The sequence below is a fragment of the Ixodes scapularis genome, unplaced genomic scaffold (assembly GCF_016920785.2).
Source record: "Ixodes scapularis isolate PalLabHiFi unplaced genomic scaffold, ASM1692078v2 PGA_scaffold6__148_contigs__length_123643588, whole genome shotgun sequence".
In the NCBI taxonomy this organism is placed as follows: Eukaryota; Metazoa; Arthropoda; class Arachnida; order Ixodida; family Ixodidae; genus Ixodes; species Ixodes scapularis.
In genome coordinates, this window is record NW_024609881.1 from 91,192,139 (window position 1) to 91,208,270 (window position 16,132).

At 47.2% G+C, this 16,132-nt stretch overlaps 2 protein-coding genes across 2 annotated transcripts in view; both read right to left on the reverse strand.

Annotated features, from left to right (window-relative positions):
• Positions 1-2,280: 2,280 nt before the first annotated feature.
• On the reverse strand, positions 2,281-9,541 carry LOC120846577 (ubiquitin-conjugating enzyme E2 S-like). The gene is made up of 4 exons (XM_040218402.3): positions 9,411-9,541; positions 6,230-6,418; positions 5,369-5,598; positions 2,281-3,642 (listed from the first exon to the last, which is right to left on the reverse strand). The coding sequence occupies exons 1-4, from the start codon at positions 9,417-9,419 to the stop codon at positions 3,486-3,488; spliced, it is 585 nt and encodes a 194-aa protein (XP_040074336.1). The 5' UTR covers positions 9,420-9,541; the 3' UTR covers positions 2,281-3,485.
• A 3,014-nt stretch (positions 9,542-12,555) lies between these two features.
• The window catches only part of LOC120846575 (axin), a 32,874-nt gene continuing 29,297 nt past the window's right edge, over positions 12,556-16,132 (reverse strand). The window contains exons 12-13 of the mRNA XM_040218399.3: positions 14,532-14,792; positions 12,556-14,312 (exon numbers count right to left, since the gene is read on the reverse strand). Coding sequence (XP_040074333.3) covers positions 14,186-14,312; positions 14,532-14,792 — 388 coding nt within the window. The 3' untranslated portion in view covers positions 12,556-14,185. The remainder of the gene's footprint in view (positions 14,313-14,531; positions 14,793-16,132) is intronic.

Here is a 16,132-nt window from a genome sequence, read left to right on the forward strand (position 1 = left end):
ACCTCCCCTCCACCGTTCGCTCTGCTAAAGTGGAAAGTGGGAGGGGCTTGCACTTCCTCCTTGACCTGTCACCGACTGTAGCACATATTATAAACGTTAATTTTTTTGGGAGTTTAAAAAAATATAGAAAATGGTCTTTTTGTAAAAAAATAATTTTCAAAATAATGCATAGTACTCAAATGCCCATGTGAGCAGTTCGTGTAAATTCCTCCCACTAACCAGAACAATAATTTATGCAAAGATAAACTATATACAGGGCAACAAACTGGCAAATTTTGAAGACCTTAACTTTTATAGATAGGGAAAAAGAAAATTTAATCCTGAGCGTTATTGCGAAATGCGACGTATTTGGGTTTTTTTGTTGTTTTTTTTCTCGGAGAAATAAAGACCTTACTTCTCGGTGACTAATACTTTTTTGTCAATCCTTCCTATACCTAATTTGCCAGTAAATATTTCTAGACCCCTAGCCAAAACAGTTCTTTGGGGGAAGTCACCCGAAATGCCAACATCGCGAGATACGTAAAACGCGCACTTAACTAGGGGGTGCTTATCAATTGTTTTCGCAGTTTTTTTTTAATCAAGGATTGGTTTTGTTATTTTAGGCACGAAACCAGCAAAGTATATATATATTTCTTTCTTCGAACAAAATTAAAAATGGTCTTTTGACAAGGCGGTTCGATCTTATCTGGAAACGCCCACAACGTACATTAGAGCCAGAGTTGCGCGTCCATCACCGTAAAGCAGTCTTTCCTGCACGGAAGGGCGATCCTGCTCCTCACGTGATCGGATCTCGGCGAATAGCGGCGCGGCGGCACCTGGAAAACAGACGCGCAACTCTGGCTCCCGTAAGGAGTCTGTAGGAACTCTAACGTAGATAGTGTCCAGTCAGGGCATTCGGTGTGCACTGCCGAGATTGTTGCTGCATTTTACCCTTGCTGACTGTGTTGCTCTAAACAAAATCACGAGAAATTCTAGAGACCCGAGAAATCGGTAGATAGGGGCTGAATGTGTCAGTACACCCTCTGTATCTTCGTCGGACAAAGAATTACTGCTCTTCAACCAAGGATGACTAGTCAGAGATGGTGTGAAAAGTGGTGCCACAATTTTAGCTTTTTAACAATGTGTATTTGTATACCTTAACTTGTTGTTGGCGCCGAAATGTATTTTGAGTGAAAACGAAAATAAGGTAGTTGGAAGTAGCGCAGTCTTCCCTTGTCCTTGTCCTGTGGCGCTTTGTAACCACCGATTTTTTTGTCTGGTTATTTACATTTTGGCAAGTTTCAATAGCACTTGTCTTTTGCGCTGCTTTGTAGTTCTTAAAGTTATCTGGCCATAACCAGAAAAAAAAAAAAAAAAAAGAACAGTGAGCCCGGAATGTTATTTTAAAATTGAGTTGCTCTCCCTGGATAGGTTGCAAGCTGTTAAAAAAGAAAAGGTAAAATACAGTTGAGATACAAAAATTCAATTGCAACCCTAAAAATAATTCAAGGCCTACATTTACACCGAAATGTCTGTGCACTGAAACGTCCCTAACAACCTCCTACATTGAAATGTCCAGATCTTGAGGGAATCAAGTATCCCACCTCCCAACGCAAGAGGAGGCCTTAGCAGGCGACACAGGTTGTCAAGAGAAAGATCGCACTGCAGTCTGTGTTGAAGTGCCGCTATCACAGTGGTCATCATAGACCTGAAAGAATCGCAGCATTCTCACTTGTATTCCTGCGTCTGGTTTTCGAAACACCAATTGGTTTTTGGCGAGCCAGCCCGCTATGTTCAGGCGGGCACCCTATTATGCACCCAGACTGTTTTATCCTTTCAAAGACGACCATAAAAACAGGAAACATGCTAAAATAAAAAAAGGCCATCGCCAGTGAAGGTTTACCACCGAAGGACGACCACGTTCACCGGTAGTAAACTTTTTTGAAATTTTCAAGAATGCATTGTTATAACTTTTTAAGGGAACGGAGCTGCGCAGACAAATTTTACAGGAATGCATCCACAATTAACATACACCTTCGTTAAAAATGTGAGCTTTTTACGTACAGGCACCCGATTTTCCAGTGCAATTTACACCAACGCCGTAGATCGATGCCATCAGCCACCATATAGCTATGTGCTACTATCGCATCAGATTGTGTCAACCTCACACTGCTTCGTGACAGGAATTTCGGATGAATGTATCGACACACAGTATAGGTAGTGATAATAAGCCTTCTATAAACAGTAAAACCTTGGTAATGGTTATTTCTTCAGTGCAGTAGTTCCTTATGACAGACCACAGAGAAATAATTACATTTTATTCCCTCCAAGTTCATGTGAATGAGAAAAAAAAAAAAAAAGCTCGCAGCATGCATGCAATTAAGGCAGAAGTTAAAATCGCTTTGCTTTCCTCAATCTATCCCAAGTTTGCTTTGCACAGTGCGTTTGTGCCACTTATTCTGTCGCTGTCTCCAACTGTATTCAGAAGCTGTGATTAATATCAAAAATCGCTGAAGAAAATTTTGTTCTTGAGTGCAAGAAACACAAGACTAGGTACTCTGTGACAGTTCTTGAGCAAGACTGGTCAATATGTATAAAAAGCATCTCACCATTTCAACTCATTTAAATACAAACTGAAACCTCGTTGACACTCAGTTCAGAAAATAATTTCTCACTCTCCTTCATCTTAAATTCGACAGGTGAAAAAAAGAAAAAGGAAAGTGATAACTTTTTTGAGCCTCTATATCTGGAATAACTTAATCCAAACACCTAGCAGTCTCCGAAAAGCACCTTACGAAACTCTTCACTACAAAAAAATCCATTGCTAGAGACATAAAACCACCCAGCTCCAAAATGAGCCATTAATTTGAGCTAGACAGACAGGAACATACTCCAATGCAGTTGACCTTCCTACGAAAACGACAAAAGAACTTCCATACGCCTTCACTGCAACTGTGACTATGGCGCCGCCACATATACCTAGTTTAGCAATACCCCCAGGGAGACACTGTCCCTAGGGTAGTCCCTATACTCCGTTTCACCTTACACTGGACAGCAGGGAACGATACGAGCTACCAAAGCCAATCCAATGCCGTCCGAGCATTGCGTGTCCCTCGGCAGGGGCGGAGCAACGATACGTTGAAGGTGCTGGATTGGCTAGGACAACTCATAGCCTCCACCGCAGTCCATCTAACGTTGAAGTGGGGCATAATCCCGAGTGTCATACCTCCCAAACAAGCCTAGGGAAAAACGTCCCTACAGACAGCCGAACCGGCAATTTATTTTAAACCACAACTCCTGGTCCCTTTCTATTCTTGCCCCGTTCGAAATGCCGAAGTTCTCACAAAATTAAAAAAGCCAAATAAGAAAAAAAAAAATCTTGTAAAACATTGCAAACGATTGTAGGGATGTGCTCTATGTACAAAGTCGGCGGGGAAAGTGCGACGAAGGGTGACGCTTGTTACTCAGAATGATCGGACGGCTCCCTATGTGCGCGTCGCCTGCCATCATAACCTCTTGAGGGTGCGGCGCTTGTCTTTGGCCGACTTGACGCTGCTACTGCTGCTGCTGCTGCTCTTGCCCTGAGGCGAGTTGCCCTTGTGCTTGGCCGGCCGTGCGTGGATCTCTGTCATCATCCGCGCTCTGCAGCAGTAGTCGTCATACCTGCGATACCGGGCGAAGTAGGATTGATCACAAACCTGCGAGAGTGCTCTAGGTCAACTCCAGAGAGTTCCCTAGGGCACTCCTTAGGGAACACTCTGGGAACTTGTTCCCACTTGAAATTACCTTTTTTTTAGACTTTGGAATTATCAGCATACAGCCAGTGTATCTTTCATGAGAGCTAACCTCTCTTTACATCTCCTTCTGTTGCACTGTGAATGCACTTGTCTGTGTCCTGATGCGTCGAGCATCAGTTCAAACTTGGGATACCTAATTGCCGAACCCTGGCCCAGAACGCCGTCCCAGTGGAACCCCCTGCCCGCATCATTAGTATCAACACCCTCATTCGATTTGCTTAAAAACGCTGTTAATAATTATTTTTGCACAAGCCCTTTGCCGTCTCGTGACCGTGTCATTACAAATATTTTTGTCTATTCTCACGTGTTTGGTCACCTCCTCCTTTCCAGTGCCCTCTGAAGGTACAGTAACAAATAAATAAATAAAGAAACATGTTTGATGTTGCGAGCGAAGGGCACAGTCGATGCATCGAGCTTGCCCATGTGCCGTAGTTCTTGTCTCTCTCAGAACAAAGTTATTGAACTGCGACCGCAGACGGGGTCAGATTCGGCACCGAGAGAGTTATCGTCATCATGGGGTTCCATTAAAATGATCACATCGCAGCGAGAAACATTGCAAACGTCTCAACAATAAAAAGCAAAAAAAAGAAACAGAAGACTTAAGCGCTAAATTTGGTGCCAAAAGACCCCTTTCAAACTCCAGTCAAGAAACACTGGCGGTTGCCATTTCTTGGTCACAAAGGGTGCTATTCGATCAGGGCTTTCGCCAAGCGCCAACGCGGCCATCGTGTCCAATACATGCTCAAAGTATGTGCCCAAAGAATAGCGGATGCGGATATTTGCCGCTGCAGCGACCGGATGGCGGGCACTTTGGCAAAGGGTCTATCACAGAGCACTGCACTGTACGTTTGGAAGGGAGTTCCTTTGGCTCTTTCTTGCGCGTGTCAGTGATCAAATGAACACTTCCCGCCGATTCAGAACTGGACGGCAGGTTTAGCACTATTTGCGAGATTCATACGCCATCTTCGGGAAATGGTGCACCTCGCCAGATGTAACTCACTCTTACGGTCAAAGAATGACGCATAAAAAAATCAGAAAATATGTGCAGATCGAAGGTGTTCCACGCCTACACAACAGGTGGAGCCACAGAGTCCGTTGCCAGAAAAAAAAAATGGCGACGACCATAAAATTACGAGCAAGACCCGTGCAAAAAAATAGCGAAAATCATGATGGGCATTCGTTTTGTTGAAAAGCAGAAATGCAGAAGAGGCATGCAGCCTGGTTTGATCTGCCGAAACGACATAGGAGCAGTAGAGGGGTCTAGTGGAACCCGTCAATTTCTTAAAGCAGCCATGCTGCTTCGTCGAGTTTAATTTGCGCCGGAGCCTTCGCACCAAGCTCTGCCGCTTCGCACCGGCGCATGCGCACGAAGCTTCACTGTTCTGCAGTCGTGGAGAAGCAGCCGACGCATAGTTGCCCCTCCATCACATCGAAAGTTCTCAGGATGGGCGCCTGCGGTACGTCCTCCGCCTAAATTCGGATGTCCCAAAGAGGAGGGGGTATGCACGCCCATTGCGACAGGGGCGCGCATACCCAACGTTTTACTGTAACCGCCCGCAGTTCCGGAACCGAGCGAGTCGTGGCAGGCTTACCTCTCGAGCAGCATCCGCCCGGCCTCCTCGTTGAGTGCCGACTCGGGATTTGGAGCGATCAGCAGGCACTTGATGGTGAGCAGGATGCGTTGGAGGCCCAGGTCGGGGCGCCAGTCCTTCTTGAGTGTGTTGACGCAAATCTCGCCGGAGGGCACAGCCACGTTCGGGTGGAAGATCTTGGTGACGAAAAAGCCTCGAGGCGGAGACGCCGGGAAGTCCTTCGGCAACACCTGGGGGAGACGCGCGTGGTAGCGGCGCCCTCGATTGTTTCCAAAACTTCCTCTTTCTTGCACTATTTAGACGTGCAGTTACGTGCCATAAATCTGTTTTCATGCCTTTACATGGCGTTGAGAATACCGACTCGTCTTTCTGAAATGGCTCTTCCCCCCAAAAAAGATTGATTTCAAATCAGAACCAAGTCTTTAGCTGTCCTCATCACCGCCATGGGGGTGTCACGCGAAAGTATTATGTCCCCGATTGACTGCTGCCGCTTCAAACGTCCGAGTTGTTGCATTAAGGAAAGCTAGGGAACAACTCGCCAACAACACCGAAATTGCCAAAAAAGTTGCCCCATCTGAAGCGGGCCTAGGGCAGTTAGAGAAGAGGGAAAAAAGGACTTCCCCTCTTACATTGTACTCGCTTGACAGTTTCTCTCCGAGAAGGGGATTAAACGTCACAGCCACGGGCGCCGCGTCACGAATGTCTACTAGTTTCTCCGAGCCAACGGGGAGCAGCGGGAGAACCTGCAACTGGCCTGCGGAGCGTCTGTCATCGTCTTATCGGAGCGACCCCTCCCCCTGCTTATGGGAAAGGATTACCGGCGGCAGCATGGAGCCGGTACCATAGTATTGGAGTCCTCACCAGGCGCAGGCGGAAGACGCCCCCGGCGTAGGGCGTGCCCTGTGGCCCCTCGATGGACGCCTCAATGTCGCTCACGTCCTGCTCGTTTACGAAGACCCGGATTCCTTCGGGGGGCTCCTTGACCAGTTGGCAGAGCTCGCGCGACACCTGGCGCAGCACTTGGGGCGCCACATTCTCCACGTTGGAGCTCTGCGAGGAGGGAACGAGAGTCCGGACTTTACTCCGCCGTCGAGTGTGATTTCCGACGTATGTGGGTGGATGCGCGTTATAAGTAGGGCAAACTTTTTCTAAAGCCCCCTGATAACAGGTGCCCCTCTCGATCAATGCCAACTGTCATTGAGGGAACGTGCGAGGCTACAGTATGTTGCAACTCAGCTGGGTAGGGCGAGGGTAAGACGGGCCGGGGAGGAGGCAGCAGACGGAACGCCAAAAAGAGGAGATTTATTCCTCTCTTCTCCAGCGTTCCGTCTGCTTCCTCCTCCCCGGCCCGTCCTACCCTCGCCTGACCTTGAGTTGCAACAGACTATAGCGCCACAAGTGAATGCTCCGCCGCCCGACTGCTTCCAAGGGCCGCGCGGGGCGCGGGCCCCGTGCTTTGGCACATTTGACGCTACTTGCGAGACTAGTACAAACATCAAGAGACTTTGCAAGGATGAATGGATATATAGGGCTGAACCCTTTTAACACTTTTCTAGTAACAGACGCCCTCTGGGAGATTGTTTGCAAACTACAAACGAAGCGCAGCCCAACGTTTCTCCGCCCATCAGAACGCATTGGCATCGTGCCGTAATATCAGTTTACATTGCTTTTTGAGCCCCGTACCACCAATGAAATATGTGCAAAGTCAAATAAGACCAAATACGTGCAAAGGTAGGTGCTGATAAGGTTGGTGGTGCGGGGCCCCCGAAAACTGTGACTGCGGGAAACAAGGCCAGGGGAAAGGATGTGCGAGTGCGCAAAGGCTTACGGGAGAAACGTCTGTTCGGTGTTTTCTGGGTTTAATTTGCTTCGAATTAAGGTTCATTTCTCCCCAGAGATCTGGTGCTCTTCAATGTCAATATCTGGTGACAAACAAAAAAAAGATTGGCGATTGTAGAGCGTTCTACTAAGAGCTCTCTGAGTGGTGCTATTTCGTTCGACTGCAGCGCCACCTACGTACATCCGGCCACTCCAATGGGTTCGGAGGGGTAAAAGTAGTAAAGGGCATGCGCCTGACTCCCGACAGCAGACGATAAACGGGCCGCCCTCAACGTTTGGACAGTTTCGGTGGGCTGTACCACCGAAACTACTTTAAATTTTGAGGTTCCATGTTCCTTTCAACCAAGTGGAATGGTCTAAGGGGCCTATACTGAAGAAAATGGGACACGAGGCCCCCAAAATTCGGGTAGCATGCGTGCAACTCGAATGCCGGGAAAACATCCTGGTACTAGTAAGAGAAAGGATCGGGACAAGAGGCATAGTTTCTGAAAGCAGTAGCAGCCTCGCAAAGCAGTCTTGCGGGAGCTGTGCTCCAGGCAAATGCAATGAGAAGGCTAAAGACTAAGCTTTCTTCCCGTGAAACTTGGGGTTTCCTTATGCAAGGTCAGATCCAAAGTGGGGTCTTTCTGGATCCTCCCAATGTCGATAAAACCTTCCCACGCTCCTGTCAATCCACCACGTTCAGAGTAAATGGGGGAAGATTATCTTATAGAGTAGGCACGCTACAAGTACGGGGTCCGGGTCCAATTTGTCCTGTTCGCTTCACTGAACTGCAGCAACGTAGACTGTTCCCCACATGTCACTTCTGTACCCATGAGCAAAAATAGAAAGGAGAGAAGTGAATACTCCCAAACCATCATGTCAACAGGTAACAGCGATTATTTCAAAAATTTTACATGTTGGAACTTGGTAAGATTTTGTAACATTTTTTGCTTGCAGTAACGAAATATCTGTGCTAAAGTGTGTGCAGAGATGATTCCCACAACTACAGATTGCTGCTGCCGTCTTAATTCTGACTGGCATTCCTAAAGGAAATTTGGCAGCACATTCAAAAACTGTCTAGTACTTCTACTTCATCTTTTTTTTTTTCTTACTCAGGTGCAGCTGGATAGATAGACTTTGTCATGCATGCAACATAGGTCCAGTGGCTTACACTGATCTTTCATTTTGTTAATGTACGCTCAGCTTGCACATAATGTCATGTCACCATACTGGTGGTCATTCATAGTTGTTCTTGGAGGACAAATTGGGTAGTGCAAAATAAACGCTGCAGAAGGTATGCACTAAGCGTCAAGTGCACTAGAATGATGGGATGGGACATCAAGGCAAGCAATGCACAGGCTGCAGCAATTCTTTGTTGTAGGTAAAAAGCAGCCTTTTTTAACCCAAACATTTTAGCAGCAACAGCGGGCTTTATTTACTAATTGGTAAATAAACAGATCCCACATCCTCGGTCGAGAGGACCTATCTGGAATCATTTAGCTCTTCTTTTTATCTATGCAGAAATTTTAAGTTTGCAAGAACAATTTTTTATAGCAATTCGATATCTGCAATGCATGGCCCAATAAAAATTTGGATTACAGACCAACCAAGATCTAATTGGCAGTCACGCTTCAATACGATTGCAATACCATAATAAATTGGCGAATGCCAATTTATTATGCACTTTGCACTTTGGATTAGTTTGCGGTAAAAGCGGCATCTCTACCGTTAGAAATTCAAGTCGGAAACGCAGCAAGCCTCAAACCTACCGCACGACTCAATGAACTCGGCATGCAATCTTATCATCAGGATGCCATGCAGGAAGGCACCGCTTAATGCTCAATGACGACTTCACATTTCACTGTTTAAATGCATTAAAACGTCACATTATCAAGCGTTTCAACTCGAAGCTACCGATGTGCCAAGGCGCGAGCCAGCAACATAACTGTGCGAGATCTTGACGCAGCTAAGAAAGAAACAATTATTTCTAGAAAACACTCGTTCCCCGTATGACATGTATATAGTGAATTGCCTGGTAACAGATGAAAAACTGTGAATAGAATTACACGGCCCGTGATTCAAACTACGGTGCTCAAAACGCTGACAAGGTGTTTACATCCAACCGCTAAGCCTAGGTCCCTGCTACCTTACCGCAGCTGAATATCGCGTATGTTCTGGGGAAGAAAACGATACAAGTTGTCAAAAACTAGAATGTACTTACCGTTGACATGCTGACAGTAGAATAAATTTTGAAATTAAAGCTAAGCGTTCGAAGGAACCGACGTAAACGCCGCGAAAGCAACAACAACGTTGCAAACCTCCTACGAACCACGATACGATACCTCGAAAAACGGTTTTAGAAAACGTAAGCAGATGCCAGTTCAAATGTAACCAATCAGAACCTCCCGTTACTTAATCTCAACTCCAGGCTTTCCTGAACCGGCAATCGACGGGCTCCGGCGATTTCGAAACCAAAAGTGTATGTGAGCAAGCAGGAAAATGTGAGGGATTAATTTGATGGATCGTTGGTGGGACGGATTCGACACCATACTACAACAAAACAGTGGGGAGAAAAAAAAATATAAAAAAGCGGTACGGCCGATTTTAACCCGAAACTGGAGGAAAAATCCTTAACATTGGAAGAGAAAGTTTCTCCTTCTCTTCCACTGTAAAGAATTTTTACTCCTGTTCCACTCACGGGCTAAAATCATCATGGTAAACTGATACTAGCTCGTCTGCGCACGGACTGTAATTTCGTTAAACGTTACGGCCCTGAGAGAACGATCGCAAGTTTCCCGCTAAATAAAAACAGCGCGAGTCAGTGGGTCGACTGGGAAACGTAAAAAAATGCCGGGGTGGGGGTAGAGTATTTAGAAACCCAATCACCGGCTTACACACAACCCTCATGTTTTAAAAAAATATCCATTTATTTACAAAACATGCGCCTACTCGTTTTCTGCTATATCAATGCTAAGAACTCGAGAAACTTCTGCAATCTCATTTCTTCCGGGAGCCGGCGTTACGCGTTACGTAATGCAACCCCTTTTCTTTTTTTGCCGTTTGAAGGTTTAGGCGAGTTTTTCCTTTTCTGTCGTTCCCATGAGTGCTATATGCATTTTTCGTTTTGTACACCAGTTTCCCCTAGCCATCACAGGCACAAAGCCACGAGGCCCCTATTCGAGGAGTACCAGCATACAGCACATTATATTCTGTAGACCTACCACACTACCACCCTACGACCAGCAGGTAAAGTACAGAATGCCAAGAGCCAAGAGCCATCAAACAAAGGGTCTAGGCGGTATGCGACGGCCGGCCTCTCCCACTCCAATCTTGAAGACCTTCTGAATCCAAACGGAACTCAAGGAGCAGCCGAAAAGGCCTTTCGTGCTCTCCTGGCGGGTCTCAGGGCGCCGCCATCTTCCTCAGTGGGGTGCGCTCTCGGGAGCGGCCATAATCCTATTACGACGCCTTAGCAAGGCTTCGTAATCGGATTATGACTGGTCCAGGCGCACCCCAGACAGGCAAGATGGCAGCGCCCTGAAGCCGGACTTGCAAACGTGTATAGGCCTCCTGCGCTGAAGCTTTGCACAAACTGTAGCGCCCTCATTTTGGGTAGTACAATATCACCTAATTGAGCCTCGCATTACCTATGTTGGTTGAGCTTTCTTAATTCTGTCTGGTGCTGAAGAACGAAAAAACACCTTTGGACGCCAGAAATTGGCCTGACTCAACGCCGCAAGACAATCAGAAGTGCCAGATTCATGACACCACCGCTAGGGTACGCGTCTCATATATCTGGGTGGTGAAGTCAAAACAGCTGTACGCGACGCTTTCATTTTTCTTTGTCGTGTCTACTTTGGAACGCGTGAAAAGGCAGCTGTTGGCTCACGCTCTTAGCGTCTTAGCTTTGACGGCGTTCGAATTTTGTTGTTTCTTTGTATTTTTATCGTGATCTCGCGCACCGCACCAGAGCAGGCACGCTTCTGCATGCATGACAGTTTGAGACGCTAAAGTTTGTACTACCCAAAACAAGGCCTAACAAGCCCCTTCTCACAGCACCCCTTGGGCAACGCAGGAGGCTCATAGCTTAATTACGCACTAATCATTGTGCCAGATCTGGATGCCCGTTTAAACGCGGCTATTCAGTCACGCTACTCGCCTGTCAGCCCCTAACGATTTAACTCCCCGTTCAAACGCTTCAATCATTCTTTTCTTTCTCTCTCTCTCTTTCCTCTCCATTTCTCCCATTCCCCAAAAGCTAGGTAGCGACTTGCCCCTGTATCGGAGGCCCACATTTCTCCTAGCTTTCCCCCTTCCCGACACCCCACAATAAACAAACAAACAACAAACAAAGGGTCTAGGACTGCTAACGTGGCAGCTTGGCAACTTCATCAACCTAACCTCGCTGACCAGGTAGTATGCACATCCGACGGTCCCCTTGCGTTGTATACCATTACGCAAATATTCTACAAGAGGGGTTCTGAAATCTTTTCATCTCGGAGAATGCCCATCGTTCTTGACCGAGAGCCGAAGAATTTCTTTTGGTCTTCGGCTCTCAGTCAGGCAGTACAGAATGCTACACACCTTGTAAACAATAATGCCCATACTAGGATGCATCTGCCACATAGTTATGCATAAATTAATCTCACATCTACTTAAATGGCACATAAACTGAAAGAACACTTTTGGGTCAGGGACAGCCGAGGAAATTCAGGAGCTTGGGGAACCCCCGAGGGCACCCTGGAGAGTTCTCGAGGGTACACGGAACCCCCGAGGCCACTCTGGGAATTCCCAAGGGTTCTCTGGGGAGCCCCTGAGGGCACCCTGGGGAACCCAAGGGCACTCTGAGGAACCCCCCAGAGTACATGAGCGAGCCCCCAAGGGCACTCTGGAGAACCCCCAAGGTTACTCCCCGAGAGCATTTCGGGGAACCCCTGAGGGCACCCCAAGGGTTCTCTGGGGAACCCAAGGGCACTCCAAGGAACTCTGAGGGCACTCTGGGGAACCCCCAGAGTTCCTAGGAACCCACTTAGAGAACATGTGTTCTACTACAAAACAGAAGCTCATCATATTGTAACTTTTATTTACAAAGGAAAGGTATTCTTTTGTCTTGTTTTTTAACACAGAATGAAAAATCCTGGAAGCACTGTTTTGTATTCGTCCACAGTCCACTTGGGCAAGTTTGCAAACTCCAGTCTCGCGCAGATGTAGCGTCTCAGACATTGTAAACGGCACTTGTACAAAGACCGACATACTCATGAGTGAACTAACACTTTTCCAGTGTAGAGACCTCAAAATTTCCACCCTTAATACATCCAAATCCACAACTACACCATAGTCTGATCTGTACAACCATCAGCACAAAGAAAAAAAAAAGTTGAATCCTAGTCTGAGCCAGCAGTAACAGTGCATAGAGATGCTTTGTCGACTTTCCAGACAGGCAATGTTGTAAAAGCATTGTACTCATCACCCCCATGACACGAAAACAATGGGACGGGTAAAAAAAAACAAATAATAATAAAATTATCACCCTGCATAGATAGGTAATAAGGAACTCTTGTTTTGTGATCGAGCGGCAATTTCAACAACTGCACACTTGATCAACGAGAACATTCCACAAATCTCGTTGCATATTTGGCGTCGGGAACGAAAAATTCCGCAGACGAGGCTACGTCAAAGGCACACTCATGGTTCTGAAGCAATGCACCCAAAACTATTAATTAAAACCTCACAACGAAGCAGTACTACAGCGGCATGCCCTATATCACCTTGCATGGTTTCGTTCTCAATTTTCGGCCATCCGACGAGAAGCCATCGATTCCATTTCAATGCTTCAAGCCTCGACAGTGTTCCAGCTAGCTGTCTTGTGTAGCTGCTTTCGTTTTTGTTCTAAGGCACAATGTGCATGAAACCTTACATGTGTAGATACACATGCTCCAAACTGGTCACTAGACAGTAGAAAAAAGGTTAAAAAAACAAACAGGCAAAAACACACACCCATTCAGTCTACGCACACACACATGCACGCACACACAAAAGAATTGGAATAAACCAAGCTGCTAGTTTCTAAAACTGAAAATGCAATGCATACATGCACACGCACCACTGTGATGTTTTCCTATATATATGTGTATATATATATATATATATAAACAAAAACTACAACGTCACAAGCATTCGCGGAAAACACAACCATTTTCTTCAAACACAAAACAAAAAGGTAAGGATGCAGTCAGTTTGCACAGTTCTTTGTAGGATGTTGTACAACAAAAATTAACCCAAACGAACACTACTAGCCAATATCCTGGTGCCAAAGAAAGCTCCCAAGAACAAAAAAAGAAATGTGACCACGAACAAAGGATGAGACGGTAACAAGGGACACATAAATAAGGGGGCTGAGGTGGTTTGAGGAGAGAACACAACATTTCTTTGCTGCACCCTCGCTGCCAGAACAGACGTCTCGCTCCAACCCGACAGGCTGATCACCAGTGGTTTGCCAATCGACCCGAATAAAGAGCGATTGGCCAATGGGAAAAATCCCTTGATTTGCCACTCGATGTGATGAAACCGTGATTGGCCAATAAACAGACACTAACAAGTTGGTGATTGGTCGACCAATCATTTACCACATCAGTCGAGGGGAACCGCAGCGGCAGATCTTGCCCTCCCACGGCAGCAACGCCTCACTTTCGTCAAAGACCTCTGGGCTCAGTTATTGGCCAACAAGCTGCTGATTGGTCGACCAATCATTCACCGCATCAATTGAGGGGGACCACGGTGGCAAAGGTCTTGCCCTCCCCCATCAGCAACACCTCACTGTTGTGCAAGATCTGGCTCGGTGATCAGCCAACCGATCAACCACCGGATTAGTCGAGGGGGAGCACAGCAGCAAAGAACTTGCCCACCCACAGCAGCAACGCCTAGCTGTCATTGAAGATCTCCTGGCTCGCTGATCAACCAACAAGTTGGTGATTGGTTGACCAATCATTCACAGCATCAGTCAAGGGGGACCACAGTGGCAAAGATCTTGCCCTCCCAGAGCGGTAGTACCTCGTTGTCGTCGGAGATCTCCTGGCTCACGACTTCTGTCCCAAATTCATGACACGAACAGCGGAAGAAATACCTGCGGCAGAGAAGATGCACTCGGCCTTAAAACACTAATAGAGATAGAAAAAAACTGATGTCATCTAAATCGGTGAGATTACCTTATTAGTGTTGTCGTATAGTCAAACACCTTTATAATAACTGCCTCCACAACAAAAATTTACATAAACATTAGGAAGACTACTACGACAAATTGAGTTGAAGACGCGTGCCAGGAACTCTGGTGACAGCCCCTCACCTGTAGTTGCCTTTCTTGCTCAGCAGGGCCTTGAACTGCCTAAGGGTGATGTTGCGGCCGGCCAGCTTGGTGCGGTAGGGCACTGTCTCCCCGGAGTAGCAGTAGCCAATCACGGTTGCCTCCGAGGGGAGAGGAGGAGATGGGGCCCTGATCCCCGGGTTGGGGGCACTTAGGGTGCAGCCCCCACCAGCGGCCCCGGCCAAGGGAAGGGGTTCTGGGACGGAGCCGCGCGAGGACGAGGACGACGTCTTCGGCCACTTCCTGCGAACAGGGAGAAGACGACAGTGTGGGCGAACAAGGCGTCTGAAACTCGAGCAGACGAAAAGGAGGGACAAGAAAACGGATCGAGACAGTGCTGTTATCCTGCTAGCGACAGATGCTATACCCTGTCTCATCCGACGATGGACTAAAGCCCAATGTTGCAGGCCGCCGAGTCCAATCACGAGTCTGTTAGATACCACGTGGTATATTTGCTCTGTCGTACGTATCAGTGCGCGAAGACGCATCATGCGACTTAATCGTCTGCTTACTGAGCCCTCCCGGTGGCTCTGTCTGCTTGCTACTACTGAAGACTACTGAAGGGATTAAATACCACTTGGAAACAATGTGGCAAAGAGAACCCGGGATCAGAACCAATGGCCATTAAAGGGGCCTTGCAATCCTATTTTTTTTTTTTTTTTCGGTTTTTTCATCACGTGTGGTTCGGGCAACCTGGCCGGCACGGAGAGAGTCACTAAATATCAGTGCATCATATTTTACCGGATGATGCCAATTGCGCGCGGCCTGTGATGAATTTGTGACGTCATCGGTCCCGGTCAGCTCCTGCCTTACGACTGGTCAGAACCCCTAAAAGCTCTTTTTTATCCGAAATACAAAATACAGTAGAACCTCGTTGATACGTTTTTCAGGGGACCGCGGAAAAAAAGCGTATCAACCGGGAAAGCGCAGCAACCGATAACGCAATTAAAGGCACACTATATAAGATAGAAAGCAGCTCTTATGCAATGGTTTATTTTATGCACTTACCGAACTCTTTTGGACTCGGACACGTTCACAAAAGCGCGTAATATCCACCTGCCGCTTCGAATTAATGGTATGCAGTAAAAGTCGTTTCTCCAGAAGCCGCAGTCCCCTCTCACTCTCCGCGCAGTCATGAACGTTTACGTAGCGGCGCAAGGTGTCCAACGCAGCGATCGCGTCCGCAAACGTGGGTGCAGCGTAATCGTTGGTTTTTTGTTCGTCTTCTTCATCACTTTCTTCGTTGTCGGCAGTAGTGAGGTCGGCCACAATGTCCGCTATGCTCGATATCCGAACGATCAGCAATCTCTTGCGCCTTCTCTCGCAGAATGCCTCCGTCGATGTTGACACAAGATGCCCGGGCTTGTTTGAACCATACCAACAGGGCCTCCTCTAACTTTGCGTGTTTTGCCCCCCGAGCCTGTTTAAAGCCTGGTTGGTAGAAAGGAGCCTTCGCCTCGATCTCTTTTCGTCTCGCGACGATACTGTTTAAAGTTGACGGCGCGAGTCCAAGCTCTCTTGCGACCTCAGAGTCTCAGACCTCTTCCGGCTGGGATTTCGATCCACCGTGCGAAGTATGTCAA